At 32.5% G+C, this 22,022-nt stretch overlaps 1 protein-coding gene across 1 annotated transcript; it reads right to left on the bottom strand.

Annotated features, from left to right (window-relative positions):
• Window positions 1–1,407: 1,407 nt before the first annotated feature.
• Window positions 1,408–7,421, bottom strand: LOC149494712 (Class II aaRS and biotin synthetases superfamily protein). Its single transcript, XM_089724139.1, has 13 exons — window positions 7,281–7,421; window positions 6,716–6,750; window positions 6,516–6,601; window positions 6,233–6,325; window positions 5,814–5,930; window positions 4,680–4,867; window positions 4,324–4,390; window positions 3,676–3,798; window positions 3,399–3,551; window positions 2,791–3,075; window positions 2,432–2,650; window positions 2,033–2,126; window positions 1,408–1,635 (listed from the first exon to the last, which is right to left on the bottom strand). The coding sequence occupies exons 2-13, from the start codon at window positions 6,723–6,725 to the stop codon at window positions 1,571–1,573; spliced, it is 1,500 nt and encodes a 499-aa protein (XP_089580265.1). The 5' UTR covers window positions 6,726–6,750; window positions 7,281–7,421; the 3' UTR covers window positions 1,408–1,570.
• Between the last annotated feature and the right edge of the window lie 14,601 nt (window positions 7,422–22,022).

The raw sequence follows: 22,022 nt of genomic DNA, 5'->3' as shown, positions 1-22,022 counted from the left end.
TTATTACGTTTTAATATATTTCTTTAATTATATATTCCCAATCAGATTAAATCCGTAAAAAAAAAGTATTTAAAGAGTTTTAAATAGTCCACAAATCCACTTTATTTTCAATAATAATTCCAACCACTTTTTTCTAATTTATAAATAGTAGTCTTGCACTTGGAAATGAAAAATTGTTTAAACAGACTGTAAAATTCACCTGCATTTACTTAATTTGTATATTTTAAAACCTCTTTTAAGATGCACATTTTTGTACCACCGAAAAAGCAATATCTATATCATCAATCAGTTTTCCAATAATGTATTGATAATAAACAAAACGCTCTGTTAGGTATAAATAAATTTAAAATATGAAATTCATTTATATATTTATTTATAAATAAATTTTTATATTTGGAGTAAATTCAAAATTTGAAAATTTATTTATTTTTATTCTTAAAATACTCTTGACATAATAATTTTAGAAGGCTAGAGATGAAGAGTTTTGTTATAAAGATTTGGATTGTTTAAAATTATGAAATTTATTTGGAAATTCCACCTTTTTAATAGAATTTCATTTAGTTATATTCAAATTCAATGAATTCAATTCATAAAACTTAATTATTTATTTTTTTCCATACCAAACACAAATTTAGAATTATCAATGAATTCCATCAAATTTATTCCAAATAAGGAGTAAATAATTCCTCAATTATTAAGAAATTTGCCACTCTTTTAACTTGTTCCTATTTTTGGGGGGGCAACATTAGAAAGGGTGATTTCTTTCTTTTAAAATACCATTTTCCAGACAGCAAATAATGGCTAGAAATGACTACAGGTTGATTTTAAATCAAAAAACCAATAATAAACTGTAGTTAATGTTTTTGATTTCAAATTATAACCGAAATTGTGCACTTAAAATTTGGTTCTGATTTTTTTTTTTTTAAATCAAAATCGACGATTTTAATTTAAAACCAGCAACATTTGATTTTGATTTTTCTTTTTTAACAACCGGAACCTGATTTCAGTTTGAAACTATGCAACAACATATTCTTCAAAAACTCTCAATTTATTTTTTTATTTTATTATAATTTTTTAAAATAACTTTTAAAAATCTTTATTAAATTGGTTTAAGTTTTATTCAATAGGAACATTTATTATCATTATTTATTCGAACTACAAATCTAAAATCGCAATTTAAAAAATTTAAAATATATTATTTAATTTAAGTTCAAAATCGAAATAAAACTAAAACTGGCAATTTCAAAATCTCCCTCAGAAACCGCCTAAAAAGCAATTCAATTTCAGTTCTACCTTTTTTTTATAACAATTCAATTGAGATGAATACAATCATTCATGGGTTTCATTTGCACCAGGCCTAACCGAAATAGTAGAAATTGTTCAAAAGAGAAAAAAGACAACCGGACATAATCTGACAATCCCTTTGTTGTAAATACTAAATATTACGTTTTGCACAACATAAAGAAAAATATGAAAGTTGAACATTAGTGTTGAGAAACAAAATTTAGCATGTCAGAATAATTTAATATGTTGAAAAACTGTGGATAAAATTGACACGGGATCTAACAATCTAGTAACTTCTGCCCCAATAGGTCCATTTCTTAGCTGTCTTTCCAGATGCAAAGCATTTAGTACCTGGAAAAACAAAGGGATAACGTTAACGCATAAAAGAAATTAGTGTTCAATGTTATCAATAGCTTGGTTGTGCTTGTGCCTAAATTTATAGCTCTTGAAACAGATAGTTGGAACTCGCTTGTACATTTCTGACCAGATCATTGGAATCCAATTCTTGTTAAACAAAGTCCAAATGCCCAAAAATAATTTTCGATATCTGTGTGGCTTTTCTTCTTTTGACCGATAAAACAATGTCATAAATATAGCAACTTGATGAGTTCCAGAAGCATTCCAGGAAGTTTAATGAGTTCCAAAAAAGTAACAAATACATTGGCAGATTTTAAGAAAAATCGACACCATGTTTCCAAACAAAAGATATTGACCCAAATGACCACTATGTGAAACTGTGGGATAGTACCTTCAGGCAGTTCTGGCTGGTCAAATGGAGTACAAAGGCTCTTGGCAGCTCCCATCTCACCTCTTGTTCGCTCTTTCACATCTTGTTCCACCTCCTGCAGAATTATTACAGAATAAAGACATCTTTTAGGATAATCCAAGGAGGATGAAATGCAGTTTGTTTATTGTGCCTAAATCATCCAAAGTCGATCATGGAAGAAATTGTCATGATCCTAGTCTTCCCAGATGCAAGACAAGTTATGGATTTGACTTTGGATCTCAAATTGAAAGTAAGGGATTTAAATGTGGGATTTATATGGACTTGGGCTCTCCAACCTCATGACCTAGCATTTTAGGATATGGTTCTCCAGAGGCTCAATGTAAGAGGAGCATATAAAAATTTGTATTTACAACGTCATACCGCCTCATCACACCAGGGAGCTAAGATCATTTTCCTTTGGCTCAGAGCCTCCTTGAATTCATCCCAAGTCTTCACAATTTGAACGCAAGCATCTCGCTTTTGTTTCGCAGCATCAAACAGACTTTGTTGAACATCATCCAAAATATTTTTCACAGACTCAACCAAATTGTCCCTGCTTACATCTTTTTTTGCTGCATTGTCACGACGAACAGTACGCACCTAATGGTAGAAAATATAGTCTTAGCATTTAGAAATTGTAGCTATAAAAGTTTGGAAAAGTATGCGTGATAAAATCCAAAAAATGAAAACCATGCACGTGGAAGAAAGAGCACAAAAAAAGTGGCGATAGAGTGGCACACCTGATTATTTGCCAAGTCTTTTGGCCCAATTTCAATCCTTAGGGGAACACCTTTCATTTCCCAGTGGGAATACTTCCAACCAGGCGAGTAATTGTCTCTAAAGTCGGCCTCTGCACGAATCCCTGCCTTACTTAAGGCATCCACAGTTGCAGCACAGGCATCAAAGATTCCTTGAGTATTAGCATCTTTGTAGGGCACAGGAACCACAATGACTTGAACAGATGCGATTCTAGGAGGCAGCACCAGGCCTTTGTCATCTCCATGAACCATCACCATCACCCCAATCTGCACAAAAGCAAGAAAGACTACAGAATAAAATTGGTAATTTCATGGAAGCTGGCAAATTAGCAGAAAAAATCCATTGTGGACAAATGAATCTACACAAACACATATCAAATATATATAGACAATAATATAATGATAGAACAAGTCTAGAATCTTCAATGGATACAACAACACTGTGGAATATAGTTATCATCTACAAGTTCATCCTAACAACCCAAAAGAAAAAGATAACAGAAACATCACATTTTCAATACTGAAATGCATTACAGAAATAGTAATTATACAAGTTGAGATAAAAAAGCAAACGAGTTAGCAAAGTTTACCGTTCGAGTACTATAAGCCCAAGAGTTCTGCCAGACCATACCCTTCTCCCCCTTTTCATTTTCAAAGTTTATCTCAAACATCTTTGCAAAGTTTTGGCCCAAACAATGAGAAGTTGCCCCTTGTATACCACGTCCAGTGTTGGGGATAAATGCCTGGTATAAATGACAAATTTGAAATAAATTGATCAACATAAAGCATAGGAACAAAAGTAAACAGCTTCAAAATCAATCAAGGAGACACATCATTATCCCACTCTACACAACAAGTGATAAATACCTCAACACTAGTTGTGTAAAGTCCACCAGCAAATTTCTCCATCTCACTTTTCCTGCCTTTGATTACAGGAATAGCCAAGAATTCTTCATATATACGCCTGTATAATTCCAATATTTGAAGTACCTGATGCATGCCAATCAAACAGATACCAGAACAGTGTAAAACTATTAACTAAACTTTTTGCTCATATGAATTACCAGATTAAAATATCAAAAGCGAACAAACATCTTCACAATAAAAAAACAAAAAAGCCTTTGATATTTAGAATCATACACTGCAGCCAAAAGATTAGATTTTCCATCTATGGTTATGGGAACTTTAATATGACAAGCTGAAAGTTAAAATCCAAACCTAAAAGAAAGGATAATACACTCTTGCAGTCAAGTGCCTCTCAAGGTTCCTTGAAAAGTTATAAGTGTGAGAAGTAATAGTCATGCTGTCAAGTGGGAATGTATGCCACTTCCCAAAACTTGACCAGCTGGCTTAGAAAATAATGGGCTCGAATGAAACTCATGGACTGTCATGTCCGTCTTTTGTGAGATACAAACAATTTGTTGTCAATAACTTCTATATTGTTTATCTGTTTCCAAGAGATTCCATTGAACATTTTTCACTTCTGTAAGGACTGGAAATCCCTCAGTTTCATACCTCTTCATCTGCTTCTGCCTTTGTTGCAAATGCAGTGTGCCCCTCCTGCCAAAGGAATTCACGGCTCCTAAAAATAGAAGTGCATATTACCATGAATTAACTTCTGTAAAAAAAGGATATCAAAGTATTACGAAACTGTTCTGCAAGTAGCATATTGGACAAACCTAGCATGCACGTCGAGATAAAAGCTAGGCCAAACAGTTTATCATTGGATTGTTATTAATTCCCATCACAGAAGTAAGTAAAGAGGTTTCTGCTTACAGGTTACATAGTATAAGTTTTACTGCATAAATTACATGGCTGCCTAAAAGTTCATGCATTAACAAGGGAAAAAAATAAAGAATTAAACAGGTTACCTGATAAATGGAGTGGGATTGCTGAACTCCCAACGAACAACATTGCACCACTGGTTAAGTTTCAAAGGCAAGTCACGGTGTCCCCTTATCCACTTGGAGAAGTACGGATACATGACTGTCTCACTGGTTGGGCGAATTGCTATAGGAATTTCCAAATCAGACTTCCCAGATTTTGTCACCCAAGCAACCTGAAAAGAACCAAATACCGTATAGTTAACATCTATGCTGCTCAGAAACGAAAACATGGAAGCGTGGAAACACCACAGAAACGGACACAGGGAAACAGTATTTTCGAAAATATAGGAAATGGAAATGTGGGGAAACATGTAAATATGAAAAATATAGGATTACATTTATAAATATAAAAAATAAATTATTACAAAGCATTAAATATATTCAACAATAAGTCAAGTCCAATCAACATTTTATTATATCCGAAAGAGAAAAAAATGGTTTCCAAAATTTCATACTCATAAAAAATATAATTATGAATTTGTATTTATTTATGTATTTATTTTAATTAGAGAAACAAGTTTAGGAGAGTTCCACTTTATGGAAATATATTTCCATGAGCAGAAACGTGTCTCCAACAAATTATCCAATTTATGGAAACGGCCCCGAAATGTTTCCAAGGAGTTTCCAAATGTTTCCATATAGGAAACATTTCCAAAACGCAGAAAATTTAGCCGAAGAAAGTTTCCATGCAACATAGTGAAAAAGTAAATGATCTAGAGGATAAAAAGAAATCTAAAGTTTGCCAACCTACATCCTTGTCTAAAACATGAACATGTTTCTCACTTGACGAAAAAAAAAAATAAATAGGAGAACTACTAACTGAACTTAGCAAATACTTTTGACTTTTTCTTATCCCTAGATAAATTTCATGATAAGAACTATTCCTACAAGGAAATAATGTGGTGCAGAAATATTTTTCCATCAATAAGAACCCCCATTTAACAAGAAACATTTTCTGCTGACTATCTTTATACAATGTATCAGGCGCAAAATGTCCTCTGCCAATAAACACATCAATCAGAGTAACTTCTGATGACCAAATTAAATAAGGAAGCATTCTGGAGCAAGTCAGTAAATAAAGTCTTCTCCTTAACAGTGCATGGACAATTCAGATCTCACCTCTGGAGCAAAGCCCTCTATGTGGTCCTTCTCTTTTTCCAATACACTTGAGGAAACAAATACAGGGAAGTAACAGTTCTTAATTTTCATATTCTTGATTTCTGCATCAAAAAATGCCTGCAGATTGGCATCACTGAAAAGCATTAAAATAGATGCCTAATATATAGATTAAAAGAATAAAGATTTGTTGAGAAAGAGTACAATTTCAAAAAGCAAAACAACTAGAATTCTACAAACTACATTAAAAACACTAGGATAAACATCAACCAAATTTTTGCATTTTATACAAATGCTATTATTCAAGAAAATTCTGGCACAAGGACAAGAAAACGTCAGCTTAGTACTTCAAAAAGACATCATAAGAGTAGTATGGAGAGCAAGTGCATCACAAAATAAATAATTTAATGGGTTGAACTTACTTGCATGATTTCCCAAATTGACATTGCCCATGGCCTCAAAATATAACAGCCAGAAATATCATAGTACTCAATCATTTCACCATGGACAACGACCTACACAAGTCAAAAAGGGAAACAACTCGACAATGAGAACCAATGAATTTTAAGCGCATAAACATCAGTATCAGCACAGACATAGAAGCAGATGAACAGGAACCAGATAATTGCTGTGAAAGTGAATTAGCTTGCATGTCTATACTAATGACTACATCTGATCATATAATCAAAGGAGCTAAAGACTTACCTCTGAATACCATTCTCCAAAATTCTCATCCTTTTTAAAGGACAGTCCTAACCCAGTCTCTTTCTTCACCTCCTTCTTTTTACCCCCTATCAAGTCAACAACAAACCATTTTACAGTGTCCCCAGATATGAAACCATAAGTGGGCTGATAAATATACTGTCAAGCAAACAGGTAATCTATGATTGACAGCAAATACTCACCACCAGCCATTTTGCCAACTTAATGTGCACACTACCTGTTGAATTTTAAAAAAAAAAAAAAAAAAAAAAAAAAAATCATAACACAACCGGAATTGATCAGAAGCATTCATATATCACATACAAACTGCAATACCACACTAAAGACTAAAGGTAACAAAACAGGTACCTCGACTAAAACTGAACAACATATCAATCAAACTAACAAAGGTCAACAGAAAAAAACATTATAGTCAAATTTACGCAGTTTATTTACTCAAAAAAATACACCAGAGCAAACCGAGACAGAGTTTGAAATATTAAATAAAAGAACAATAATGCCAGTGGCTAGAAAACTAGGTGATGCACAAAAAATCTAAATTATTATTACAGCAAAAAGATGAAGAAGATCCTAAATTTACAGAAGACAGAACTCTAGCTCTCTGATTATTCTTTCTCATATACAACTGGGGATTTCAAGCAATTACAACAATCTGAACAAAAAACAGCACATTTGAATCTAAAGAATTGATAAGTTTGACCTAACCATGATTCATGTAATTAGTAAAAGTGGGACAGGTAAGCTTACCAACTTGATTTGATACTGGGTCTGGTAGCGTTTTCTTGCTCCTCTCTCTTCAGAGTGAAGGAAACAATAAGGCAGCGAGGAGAGACAGAGAGAGAGAGAGAGACAGGGAGAGAGGTAAAAGAAAGGGAAAAACCCTAGTTAGTGCTGACGAATAACGACTTTGTCTTTGCTGTTTATTAAGGGTTGGATCCCACGTTCAGAACTCTCAAGGGCCAATTAGCGAATCAAGCCATTTTCTCTTCCGGACTATTTTTCTTTTTCTTTTTCTTTAATCAATGGCTGACGGTAAGGCAATTTTATAAGATCATCCTTTTTATGTATTTATTTATTCTCTTTTTATGTTGTTTAAATCCAATAAAAGATTGTTTTATGCTTTATACATGAACCGCTTGTGCATAAACTAGGCGAACAAATAAATTTCACAAAATTTTGTAAAATTCATCTGGAAATCCAAAATGTTTTGTTTAGAATAAAAAAAAATATAGATTTAAATTTTACGAATTAAATTCTAAGGAATCGAGTATATTTAACTCAAATTCTACTAAAATTGATAGAATTTATAAATGAATTTCATAAAATTGGTCATTGAAATGTTTATTGATAAAATTATCCTCCACTATAAACTCAACTATTTTTACTTTTTTCCCTTTTTGTTTATTTTCTTTGAAAAATTCCAAACTATAACAACATTATTTTTTTTTATCCAATAATGACGTTAGTTTATATTTTTATTTTTTTCCTTTTCACATTTTTTTTAGAAAATTTCAAACCAATAATAACGTTTTTTTTTTCTTTTTGAAGTCTAGTATATAAAAACTGAGTATCAACAATAAGTTTTCAAATGCAATTAAAAACAACAATAACATTCTTAATATTTTTTTTAATTTCTAAATTAATTACTTAAATCAATAAAATTTTTTACATCAATTAAAAATAATTATTATGATAAATGTTACAGCTTATATAATTAATTAATTAATTATCCTGGAATATTAATATACTTATTTATATGTAATTTATTATTTATATTTTAATAAAAAATGATAAGTTATTATATTTTATATAATAAATATAATTGGTGTTTGTTATTTATTTTTATTAAATTATTATGTCAAGGGTGTTATAAGAAATAAAGTCAAGTGAATTTTTATCTAAAAATTTATTCTAAATATAATTTTGTAAAATTCAATTGAATTCTTTATTTTAAATTGTAGCATACCAAACATGACAAATTCATTTGCAAATGGATTCTACTTGAAATTCATTTGCAAATGAATTTTACTTGAACTTTTTTTACAAATGAATGTTACAACCATGATTCATTTGTTATAAACGGACTGTAAAAGTGTAAAACTTTTGATATACCATCAAGCTATTACAATTGATTTTGAGCAATAATATATAGAATTGGATTATATATTATATAATTATATAAATTTACATAATCAAATATTAGAACATTAGAAAAAAAAAAACACATACTAAAACTAAATTGAAATAAATAAAGAATATATTACATTTATAAATACAATTCTGAAATTATTATGAACTCATGCATATCCTAAAAATTAATAATCAATTATACATAGGTAAAGAATTAATTGGCTATATATTTAGGGAGACAAAAAGAAGCAGGGGCAAAAAAAAAAAAAAAAAAAAAGTACAATCAACCAAAGAATTAATTGGCTGCTTTGCATTTAGCTTGTCGGCGCTCTTGAATTTCAAAACATGATTTGCAAGCCAATCCATAGATAAAAAAGAGAGAGAGAGATGATTTAAAAGTTAAAAAATTGATTTGCAAGTTAATTCATAGATAAATATAGATAGGATTATATTTTAAAAGTCCTAATCAATACTTTTTAAACAATAGATGAATAAAAAGGATATATGAATGATTTTATGGTATGAAAATTTATAAAAAAAAGAAAAAGAAAAAGAAAAAAGAAAGATACAACTTAAATTAAGATTTAATTTAATTTAACTAAATTAAAATAATCATATAAAATTAAAAAAAAAATTATAGGAATGCATCAACAAACCAAAGAGGAAACTCTATAATCATAATATAATAGCAATGCAATAAATTACTTATTTTGATGGACTTGGGATTGCAAAGAGAAAAAAATTTCTGCCAAAAAAAAAAAGAAAAGAAAAGTAATTAACATTGATTTGAATTCTGAACTAATGGAAAAAAGAAATTATAAGTATGAGAAAACCTTGAACCGAAAGCTATGTATTATAACCATAAATTAAATCATAGTAATTATAACAAACAACATTACAATATCTACCGTGAAATCAAAGCATAGTTGTAATATCCTCAATTTTGTAGTTCTTTCTATTTTAGCTTTTTCGATGAATTCGGTTATCCGAATAAAAAGAAAATTTAAAATAATGAGAAACACTATAGATTCAGGATATTAATATTAATGAAATGAAACATTAATTGATCTTTACAAATCCATGTGAAAGCTTAAAAGAAATCAAAAATGAGTTGAAAGATGAATGACTTCTCGGTAAAGCACGATTTTACCTGAAAAGCCTGAAAAACGGTAATTTCCGTACGATTTTTACCAAGTGGAGTTTAGAATATTAAATACACTTGGTTTATACCTAATAGGACTATATTATGAATTGATGATTTAAATGGTATTGATTTATTTTGTTTCTTATTTTCTTTACCATGGTGGATTTATGAATTGTCATTCCTTATTATTTTTATTAGTACACCACTAAGCCATATGCTTAGCGATAGTTGCTTTTGTACTATCGCAGGTAAAGGAAAGGAAAAAGAACCAAGAGAGGATCATTTTTATTTGATGTAGATAGTATGCTACTAATGTAGCTATTGTATATTTGACTTCTTTTGGAATATGTATGATGTATTAAACATTAACAGATCATTTATGTATATTTGAGCAGATTCATGTAAATTATGATTGTATGAATTTGAAAATTTATAGTCTATTAAAGTAATTAATTTCTATTATGTATCTAAGATTTGAACAGGACTACAATATGTAATTAAATCATCCATGGACTTATGGGTTATGGAACCATTTTATTTTATGTTTTTTTTTTTATAATATGTTTAAGAAATTATATTGAGATTAATATCTACCAAAAGAAGTTATATATATTTAATAACTAAATTATTTTGCTACAAGATATAAAAATGAAGGAATTAAAAGGATTAAGTCCCTTGTAGTATACTTAGTAAGCATTTATAAGAATTAAGTGCTTATTAATTATATTACGGGCGACATGCCATGTCTTACAGTAGGGTAAGGTGTGACAATATTGAACTCTATATATAAAAGAATTTGAAACTTTTTAAAAATTTATATAGTTGATGATAACACACTATAGTGGGAGATAAAGATAATAAATAGTTAAAATTTTAACATTTTAAAAATTACAAAAATTATAAAATTAGTTTAGATTTCAAAATTTGTCATTATCATTATTAATTATTAAATATTAATTTATAAAAAAGGAAAAGTAAATGATTAAAAATTAGAAAATTTATAAAAAAAAAAGGAAAAAAGAAATGGCGAAAGAGGAAAGTGCCACGACAGATTTATAAAGTTTTTTTTTTTTTTGCTTCAAGATTATATATATATATATATATATATAGATTAGATGAAAGTTCAACCCAATCTCTAGACCTAATTATCTTTTAGTTTCTAATTTATAAATGTAGATTCTTAAAACCTTAATAAATGTCCAAAAATAAAATCAAGTCATCACGCAATCCCCAACCCCCGCCCGCAGTCCCAAATCAATATCTATATAGAATTATAATTTAAGAGAATAATAAATTATTTTTTACTCCTAGGTAAAAGAAAAGAAATGAGAAAATGATCTGAATTGATAATGAAAATCACTTTAGTTACAGTGGCAGTATTACTTACCCAATCAATTAGAGAAAGAAATATCTGCACATAAATACAAATTCTTGAAATCCCAAAAGGCGAACCAATACAAAATTATATAGTTTTAGTTTTTTTTCATTTTTCAGTTTCCTAAACACTATTTTCTTTTTGTTAACATATAAAAATAAAATATATTAAAATAATAATATTAGATTCCTAAATAAACTCAAATTAACAAATAATATAAAAATCATAATCCTTATGTAACACCCCATTTTTCCTGTGTTTCAATAGTAATTTATCGGTCTATGAATAGTACCACCGGTCTATGAATAGTACCACCGGTCCGAGAGTCGGTATTATTTTTTGTCCGAAAAAATTACTATATATCTTTTATATTTTATATAACATTTTTGGAGCATGTATGCATGGTTTTTATGGGTAGGAAATAAGTAATGAATATTTTTGGAGAATTTAGATAATTAGTGAATAGTGAATTATTGTGTTATATTAATTAAGGAAATTTGAGGAATTATTTTTATGGAGTAAATTAGAGAATTTTGTGGACATAAATAATAGTTGGAAAGAATTTAATTGGAGAATATTCGTAGCTATTAGATTAGATTACTAGTGACTTAATCCTAGCCATCTAATTTGAGGAAAGACCAAAACACCCTTAGTTGCTTTATAAAAGTCAACCTCAGTCATTTGAGCAACCATTTGTCTTCTTTTTCTTCATGTTAGGCGTGTTCTCCTTCTCCTCCTTCTCTTTGTTTCCCTCACTTCCTACTTAGCTAAATCCACCAAAATTAACCTACCCAACTTGATTTAAGTAATTAACCTTAGAGAGTAAAGCTAGAGAAGTGATATTTGGTGATAAATTTCAAGGAATTTGGAGATTTTCCTACTTGGGTCAAGTAAGTGATTTTATGATAATCTCATTATTTTTGGGTTTAGAGTTTTCTTTTAGCCTATACATGCTTAATCATGCTCCAATTTCTTCTTTTATTTGTTTTCTTTGTTGATTTTGAGTTTCTTCCATGTAGAGGGTGGAGAGCCTTCTAACAAAGATAAGGCCAAAACCAAGGCTTAAGGAGCTTTGATTAAAGCTTTCTAAAAGCTTGTTTTGAAGGTTAGTGTTCATAACACTACTTACCTTACTCTAATTGTTGATTTTGTGCCTTTATGCTATCATGTGTATATTTTGGGATTTTAGATGAAATGATTGATTTGTTGAATTTTGGTTGTAATAACATGCTCTTAGGTGATGTTTGATGAGTACTTATTATGTGGTAGATATTTCTACCTTGTACCTTTGTTGTTTAGGTTCTTTTCATGGTTGAAGAAAGCTGAATTTGGGAAAAACGAGTTATTGAGTGAGATTAAGGACCATTTTTCAATCCTTTCCAGTTTCCATTTGTGTCTGAGTCTATCATAAAAGTTGTAGGTCTACTTCGTAGCTTTCCAACCCATCCTCTTGTGTCCAATTTGGAGATATATAGCTAAACTTATGATTGAAACACCCAAATTGACTCTGTTATGTCGGGCCATATGCAACACTGAATTGAGTGCCCATTTTGACCATATAATGATAAGATTAGGTTCTGAGGTCTTCATGAAAGTTGTTGCCCTGTGTCTTGAGACTTCCTTGGTTCTAGATTGATTTTATTTGAGTGTTTGGTTAAGTAGCAATTCAATAAACATTGGACTTGGTTATGCTGAATCAAGTCTAGTCTGTTGGTCTGTGTTCCTAGCTTTTGTTTGCTATCTTACAAATTGATCTGGGCTATGGTCCCTTCATACCATTTGTATAATTTTGTCTTATCTTTCTAATGAATCTAATTTCATTCAATTTGGAGACCCATAACTCAAGTTATGTTTTGAAAACACAGCAAATGTCAAGGTTACTTTTATGCTGGAAATTTTCTATGTTAAGTCATTTTGTTTAAATATGAGAAATTTTATAAATTACTTAAGTTGAAATTAAGTTTTTATTATGATTTTAAGAAGACTAAAGAAAATGAATTTTATGAGACATGTTATGAAGTAAGAATTAAAATAAGAATTTTGGGCTCTCTTATACTTGGTGAGAACTTGTTGCATGATATGATTTATTATGTACGATGAGCATGCTCGGCATTATGATAAGAAGCTATGATCATATGCTAGGCATGTGGGTGTCTTATATTAGGGTGGACGCGCTCTATATGTTATGAAAAGTTGCAACCTAAGACCATTATGAATAAGCTATGAAAACTTATCTGCTTCTTTTTCTCCTAAGTGTATGCGAGCCATTGTAAAATATTTTTAAGGAAATGAAATAGATGACATCACATTCGTTGACTAAATCTTAGTTTACAATAACTTATTTATGATATCAAATGAGTTTCTAAAGCATGATGTGTTGATGTATATATGTTAATGCATGTTCAAATTTAATGATGTTATGTATGTAAATGATTTTTAAGTATGTTGTTATCACAACATTGGTTTTTGTGTTTTTTGAGTACCATTGAGTTTTATACTCATCACGTTGAGTTTATCACCCGAAGGTTGGAGACTGTGCTTACTGCTTAAAGACCTGAAGAGTAGCATCGGAGCTGAAGAGATATTTTGGTAGTTGATTAGTATTTTATGTAATTAAGAATTATGGCATGTATAAGTATTACATTTTTGGAGACCATATTATTTAATTTATGACTTAATCATGTTATTGTAAATTAGTTTGGTATATATATTGGGAGACAAACTTGGAACTTATTTAATGGTTAGAACATTAGAAGTTGATATGTTTAATGAATGTATTTAACTGATGAATATTATAATGTTATTGAGGAATTATGTAGTTATGAAATTATAGAAGTGCTATTGTGTTGATATTGGAGTTTGATGGGGGTTTGGAGTTTGAATTTGGGAGTGCTTTGTATTCATATGTTTGGCGACTTCTATTTTTAGGGGAAACTCTTGCAGTTTTTCTATAGGACTCTCCCAAATCATTTTCAACACAAAATATTATTACTTGCTGAAGTTGTGAATACTAAGCCACTTCTAATTCATAATATGATTGTATGATTGTATGAATTATATGTAGGTTAGGACGATGCCAGAGGACGGTGCCTCCGGCACCAAATGTGACATCCGCCGTCAGGTCTCTCGGGATTGGACAGTGTGTGTTACACCTTATCTTAACACAATTTCCTGAGATTCAATATATATACTCTAAGTTTATCATATTAAGGGGTTAATTCACAATTTAATATACCTTAAATTCTGAGAGCTTATCAATTGGTACGGTGAGTGTGGAACACACCTTCAAACCTAAAAAATCCACAGTTTTTCTCAACCCCTATGGCTACCGATCCCACTAAGCACCATGACATAGAAGGCCAAAACAACACCCATGGTGAGGCCAATCAACAACCCACATCCACCCCCCCCCCCCGTCAACCATTGACCCCAAGTCCTAGCTGCCTGAGCTCAGGCTTATTTGCAATTTACTACCATGCTAAAAAGCCTCTTGGAGAACCCTCAGCTTAATGGCGAGCCAATACCACCCACTAGGCCGGCAAACCCTCCTCACCAGGAGCATAGCCTACCCCCAACTTTGCCTAAATACCACAATTACTCAGTATCTGATCGGTACCATGAGGCAGAATCAGAGGTAGACCCTAGTATGAATATCCCCAATAGCCAAGAATAAGTCATACACAGCTAATTTTGGACAGTGCTAATCTCTGGGATGTTGTTAAGGAGATAGTTCGGGAGTGTAGAGAGACAGGAGAAACAGGAGTGATGGTCTCCGATAGGACTCGCCTTTATCAGCTGATATTTTGGCCACAACTTTTCTGTCAAAGTTCAAGCTTCCTACTTTCCAATCCTATGATGAATCTATGAATCCTAAACACAGTCCTCAAAAAATAAACTGAGGCAAAGCATACAACAAGAAGCAATTCAGAATAAATTGGGGCAAAGCCCATAATAAGAAGCAAAATAAAACTGGAGCAAGCCCACAACAAGAGGCAATGGAAGAATAAACTGGGGCAAGCCCATAGAAGAGCTTTGAAGGAATAAATGGGGGCAAAGCCCATAAAAGAGTTCCTAAGAATAAATGGAGGCAAAACCTATAGAAGAATTCTCAAGCATAGACAGGGGCAAAGCCCGTAAAAAAGAAGTTTCAAAGAATAAGCATTATCCTGAAGGCATAAGGCAAACTGCCTCCACCATTGGAATCATATGGTCACCGAGGGAAGGAGCTTTTTTTAATAGTGGATCATAAACAAAGACGTCATAGGTGCCAGCTACACAGCTAGCTAAGAAGGGAAAGGGAAACTTAGAAGGTTTCAATTCATGTGTAATGCCCCATTTTTCCTGTGTTTCAATAGTAGTTTACTGGTCTGTGAATAGTATCACCGGTCCAGAAGTTGGTATTATTTTTGGTCCGAAAAAATTACTATTTATGCTTTATATTTTATTTAACATTTTTGGAGCATGTATGCATGGTTTTTATGGGTAGAAAGTAAGTAAGAAATATTTTTGGAAAATTTAGATCATTAGTGAATAGTGAATTATGGTGTTATATTAAGTAAGGAAATTTGAGCAATTATTTTTATGGAGGAAATTTGAGGAATTATTTTTATAGAATAAATTAGAGAGTTTTGTGGAGATAAATAATATTTTGAAGGAATTTAATTGGAGAATATTTGGAGAAAAGACCAAAACACCCTCCTATTTGAAGAAAAGACCAAAATACCCCCTTAGTAAATACTTCGTAAACACATCAAATTCACCCATCCAACTTGATTTAAATACTAAATCTTAGAGAGTGAAGCTAGAGAAGGCATTTTTGGTGACTAATTTCAAGGAATTTGGTGATTTTCCTACTTAGGTCAAGTAAGTGATTTTATGATAATCTCATTATTTTTGGGTTTAGAGTTGTCTTTTAGCATATATATGCTTAATCATGCTCCAATTACTTCTTTTATTTGTTTTCTTTGTTTGATTTTGAGTTTCTTCCATGTAGAGGGTGGAGAGCCTTCTAATAAGGATAAAGGCAAGACCAAAGCTTGAGAAGCTTTGATTAAAGCTTGTTAAAGCTTGTTTTGAAGGTTAGTGTTCATAAACACACTTACCTTACTCAAATTTTGATTTTTGTGCATTTATGCTATTATGTGTATATTTTGAGATTTTGTATGAAATGATTGATTTATTGAATTTTGGTTGCCATTACATGCTCTTGGATGATGTTTGATGAGTATTTATGTTGTGGTAGACATTTCTACCTTGTATCTTTGTGGTTCATGTTCCTTTCATGGCTAAAGTAAACTGAATTTGGGAAAAACGTGATTTTGAGTGAGATTTAGGACCATTTTTCAATCCTTTCTAATTTCCATCTGTGTCTGAGTCCTTCATAAAAGTTGTAGGTCTATCTCTTAGATTTCCAACCCATCCTCTTGTGTCCAATTTGGAGATATATAACTTAACTTATGGCTAAAACACCCAAACTGACTCTGTTTGTGTCGGGCCACATGCATCACTGACTTTAGTGCCCATTTTGACCACTATAATGACAAGATTAGGTTCTGAGTTCTTCATAAAAGTTGTTTCCCTGTGTCTTGATAATTCTCTCGTTCTAGATTGGTTTAATTTGAGTGTGAGGTTTAGTAGGAATTCAATAAACAATGGACTTGGTTCTGCTGAATCAGGTCTGGTCTGTTAGTTTGTGTTCCTAGCTTTGTTTTGTTATCTTCCATATTGATCTGGGCTGTGATCCCTTCATAACATTTGTAGGGTTTTGGCTTAGCTTTCTAATGACTCTAATTTCATTTAATTTGGAGACCCATAACTCAAGTTATGTTTTAAAAACACAGCAAGGGTCAATGTTAATTTTATGCTGGAATTTTTCTATGTTAAGTCATTTTGTTTAAGTATGAGAATTTTTATGAATTACTTAAGTGTAAATTAAGTTTTTATTATGAGAAGACTAAAGAACATGAATTTTATGAGAAATGTTTTTGGGCTCTAATATACTTGGTGTGGATTTGATGCATGATTTGATTTTATTATGTATGATGAGCATGCTCGGCATTTGATGCCATTATGATAAGAAGCTATGATCATATGCTAGGCACGTGGGTGTCTTATGTTAGGGCGGACGCGCTCTATATGTTATGAAAAGGTTGGCGACCTAAGGCCATTATGAATAAGCTATGAAAACTTATCTGCTTCTTTTTCTCCTAAGTGTATGTGAGCCCTTATAAAATATTTTTAAGGAAGTGAAATAAATGAGATACATTATGTTACTAACTCTTAGTTTACCATAACTTATTTATGATACCAAATGAATTTTTAAAGCATGATGTGTTGGTGTACATATGTAATACATGTTCAAATTTAATGATTTTATGTATATAAATGATTTGTTTTTAAGTATGTTGTCATCACAACATTGGTTTGTTGTGTTTATAAGCACCACTGAGTTTTATACTCAGTGCGTTGATTTTATCACGCGTAGGTTGGAGATTGTGCTTGCTGCTTAAAGACCTGAAGAGTAGCATCAGAGCTGAAGAGATCTTTTGGTAGTTGATTAGTATTTTATGTAACTAAAAATTATGGCATGTATAACGATTACATTTTTGGAGACTGTATTATTTAATTTATAACTTAAGCATATTGTTGTCAATAATTTTGATATATATATTGGGAGAATAATTTGGAACTTATTTAATGGTTAGAATATTAGACGTTGATATATTTAAATGAATGTATTTAAGTGATGAATATTATAATGTTATTGAGGAACTATGGAGTTATGAAATTATAGAAGTGCTATTGTGTTGTTATTGGAGTTTGATGGGGTTTGGAGTTTGAATTTGGGAGTGCTTTGTATTCATATGTTTGGCAACTTCTATTTTCAGGGAAACTCTTGCAGTTTTTCTGTAGGATTCTCCCAAATCATTTTCAAAACAAAATACTATTACTTGCTAAACTTGTGAATACTAAGTCACTTCTAATTCATAATATGATTGTTTGATTTATATGTAGGTTAGGACGGTGCCTCCGGCACCGAATGTGGCATCAACCGTTCAGTCTTTCGGGATCGGGCGGCGGGTGTTACATCATGAATAAGCTTTATGGGTTTATTAGGCCCAGTTCGGGATTTTTGACCCATTTGTTGCGACTCGGCACTTATGCTTAGCTGGCAACTTATCCCGACTCACCACCTAAGCAGGGGCATCACCACTGTCGCAGATAGGCAAGTTTTCTTATTTCATTTTTGTGCAAAGTCACACAAATTCACGCATTTTTATGCAAACTCACACTTCACATGAACATGCTTTTCCGGCCTAATCATAGAATTTTACTATTAACCATAACCAGCAAAAGGCCTTTGTTCCCTATAAGCAAAATTGCTTCATGCAGGTCCACCCAAAGCCCTTCAAAGGAGGCACTCGTCCAAAGGACAACCTCCCACAATGGATCATTTCAAATCAAGCCATCCCAGGTGGCGCACCCAAAGCCCTTCAAAGAAGGCACACATTCGTTGAATTTGCCAATAACCACCCTAGCGTAATCCGTCCGCATCTCATGTCCTCAGTGACAACCTCCCACAGTGGAGCATTTTAGAACCAAGCCATCCCAAGTGGCGCATCTAAGCCCTTCAAAAGAAGGCACACATTCGTTGAAGCCGTGGACAACCACCATGGCGCAGTTCATCTGTATCTTATGTCCTCAGTGACAACTGTCCAAAGTGCCGCATTTCAAATCAAGCCGTCCCATGTGGCGCACCCAAGCCGTCCAAAGTGGCGTACCCAAGTCACCAAAATGGCGCAATAATCCGCAAAAGCCGCCGACCATCACAATGGCGCAACTCCTCCATCCAACATGTCCAAAATGACAATCGCCCCAAGTGGTGCATATTAGATTAAGCCGTCCCATGTGACGCACTTAAGCTATCCCAAGCGGCGCACCTAAGCCGCCAAAATGGTGTAGTCATCTGCAGAAGCCGCCAACCATCACAGTGGCGTAACTCCTCCACCTTACATGTCTAAAGTGACACCAGTCCAAAGTGACTCATTTTAACAAAGCCGCTAATTGGGGCAATCAGTCACAGAAGTTGCCAACAATCACCATGGTGCAACTCCTCCACCTTGTTCAGAGTGACACCTATCCAAAGTGACACATTTTAACAAAGCTGCCAATTGGCACAGTCAGTCGCAGAAGCGATCAACAATCACCATGGTGCAACTCCTCCACCTTACATGTCTAGAGTGACACCCGTCCAAAGTGATGCATTTCAATAAAGTTGCCAACTGGCACAATCAACCGTAGAAGATGTCAATCGCCATGATGCAATTCGCCCGCCTAACAATGCCAAAATGGCACTCTACATCAACAAAGCTGCCAAAATGACATACCTTCTCCATCCAAGCCGTTCAAAGAACGCAAACCAGGTAAGTATTTCTTAGTTGCACATCTACTTTACACTTTGATGACATTTTGCTTAAAAAGCAAAATGTCATCAAAGTGGGGGCAAACTTTAGATGCTCAATTTTTACCCTAAAAGGACTCAGTGATGACAACCTTTTTATGAAAAAAATGAGCTTGAGACATTCGATTAATTTGATTCTCGGGCCAATGATCCAAGTTTTTCACGTTTTCAGGGTTTGCATTGAAACAGGGCCCGGAAACGCGTCTCAAGTATGCTCATAATGCATCCTAGTGCCTACCTCGTTTTGCATGCCGCCCAGGCTGATTCCTTGAAAATTGGGCCTGACCCATTTTGGGGCCCATTAGTGGCCCGTGCCATATAAGCCCTAAAACTAGGGTCACCTACCACTCATTTGCCTATATATAGACCAAGGGTCTAGGCAAAAAGGAGGAGGAAGATTGGTTGTATAACCAAACTCTTGAATTTTTTATTCTCAAAACCCCTTTTATTGATTTATATTAAAGGGAGAAAAAATTTCTACAAAGAACTTCAGTGGGTCTTACAATCAATCCTTGTCAAAACACTAATCAAATAAATCTAATCTCAGATCATTGATTAAAGAACAAATTTCTTGGGTGTTTTTTGCCCTTTTTTTTATCCAATCTCGAGTTTCTCTTCAAAGCAAAGGTAAACTAAGAGTCTAAACCCTTTCTCTTCATCTTTTTCTTTTTATTTTGGTGTTAAATCACCATTCTTAAGTCTGGTTGTGAAGGAAACCTAGAATCAACCAAAAGAGGGCTTTCTACGTTGAAGTGGCACACTGAGAGTAGTAGTGGCGCAAGCCACTACGTGTGGCATGCGCCACTAGCCATGGCTCTGCGCCACTTTTTCCTAGATGCCCCCTTTTGCTTATTTTTTTGAGTTTTCTAATCAAGACAAGGTCCGCATGCCATTACGTGTGGTGCACGCCACTTCTAGTGGTGCACGCCACTTCTAGTGGCACACGGATCTTCATTCCAGAATCTCAGCCACTTAAAATCAACAACTATGTTATGATTCCAGGATCCAATAGAGTTAAACCTTAAGCATCATTGCTTAAAGTGCATATACAACTCATTTTTTGTCCGGATGAGCAAATATAGAATGAAAATGAGTAGTGATGATCATAGTTGTTCATCATTCATGATGAACAACAAATTATTGAACTCAAATCCTATTCTAAGTTAAATAATATGCTTTATCATTTTGCCATTTACTTTTTAGTTCTTTAAATTTCAGTAATTTAAATTCTAAGTTTATTTACATTTATGCAATCTTTATTTTTGTTCTTTATCCATTTGTGCTCTAACCTCTAACTTATTAATGTTGTTAATATTGATCTTGATTCCTATCATTCTATTTGTGATTGCTTGATTCATTAGCCTTGGTGTGTTTATTATGTTTATTGCTTTACTCTTTATGTTTGAGTTATTGCTTTTATTCCTATTGAGCTTTATTTAAAGGATCCTAAATGAATTCCTAATAATTGCTTGCTTGTAATATTAATTGGGATTTGGAAAATTTTGAGAGGTTCAAGGGTAGATTGTATTCTAGGAGATTGATTATACTCTTTTCTCCTTCCTCCCTTTCTTGTGGATGCTTTATTTTATGTTTTTATACCAACTTGCATGATTGACACAAATTTTAAAATTGTACTTAAAATGTTTTACATCTCAATTCTAGTTAATATTATTATTAAATCATTGTGAATTAATAGACAATGAGTAGGTCGGTTTAACCGGGTGATATGAGTGCCTAACACCTTCCCAATATCGTACCTAACTCCTGAACCCTATATCTGCTTTAAAACCGAATTAGTTGATTCCAAAGAATCGATTGATTTGATAATTTTTCCTAAAGAGGGTGGCGACGCAAAATTAAAACCTTACTAATATAAGAGACTTTTTTTGAAAATCCCTTTTCCAAAAGGATGAGCATTTCTAAGGATTAATAAACAGGTCTAAAAAAGAAAACCATTTTATTAAATAAAATCAACCAAGCCCATTCCAAGATGATTTCCCTTTTATAGAAAAATATGACATCCTCACAATACAAAAGATCTTTGATGATATGCTCCATAAAAACGTTGAATGTTATGTTGACGATCTAGTTGTAAAGTTAAAAAAAAGCAACTAACCACATCCATGATATTCGATAAGTATTTCAACATTTACATAAATTTCAGCTGAAGATAAATCCTTTGAAATGTGCATTTGAAGTCTCTTTAGGATAATTTTTAGGATTCATTGTATTGAAATTGATCAGTCAAAAATTCATGCAATCCTCAAAATGCTAGAACCTCGCAATATTCATGAACTCAAAAGCCTGTAAGGAAAATTGGCATACATTCGAAGGTTCATTTCAAATCTAGCTGGTCAATGTCGGCCATTCAGTCGACTC

Source organism: Jatropha curcas, chromosome 7, assembly GCF_041381405.1.
Source record: "Jatropha curcas cultivar XTBG-Jc1 chromosome 7, XTBG_Jcur_1.0, whole genome shotgun sequence".
Classification (NCBI taxonomy): domain Eukaryota; kingdom Viridiplantae; phylum Streptophyta; class Magnoliopsida; order Malpighiales; family Euphorbiaceae; genus Jatropha; species Jatropha curcas.
The sequence above is the reverse complement of the archived record's forward strand: the minus strand, read 5'-3'. Positions and strand labels throughout refer to the sequence as shown.

Coding starts and splice junctions, on each gene's coding strand:
- LOC149494712 (XM_089724139.1), bottom strand. Junction 4,391..4,679: donor AATCCCACTCCATTTATCAG/GTAACCTGTTTA, acceptor TTCTATTTTTAG/GAGCCGTGAATTCCTTTGGC. Junction 3,552..3,675: donor TTTACACAACTAGTGTTGAG/GTATTTATCACT, acceptor CATTTATACCAG/GCATTTATCCCCAACACTGG.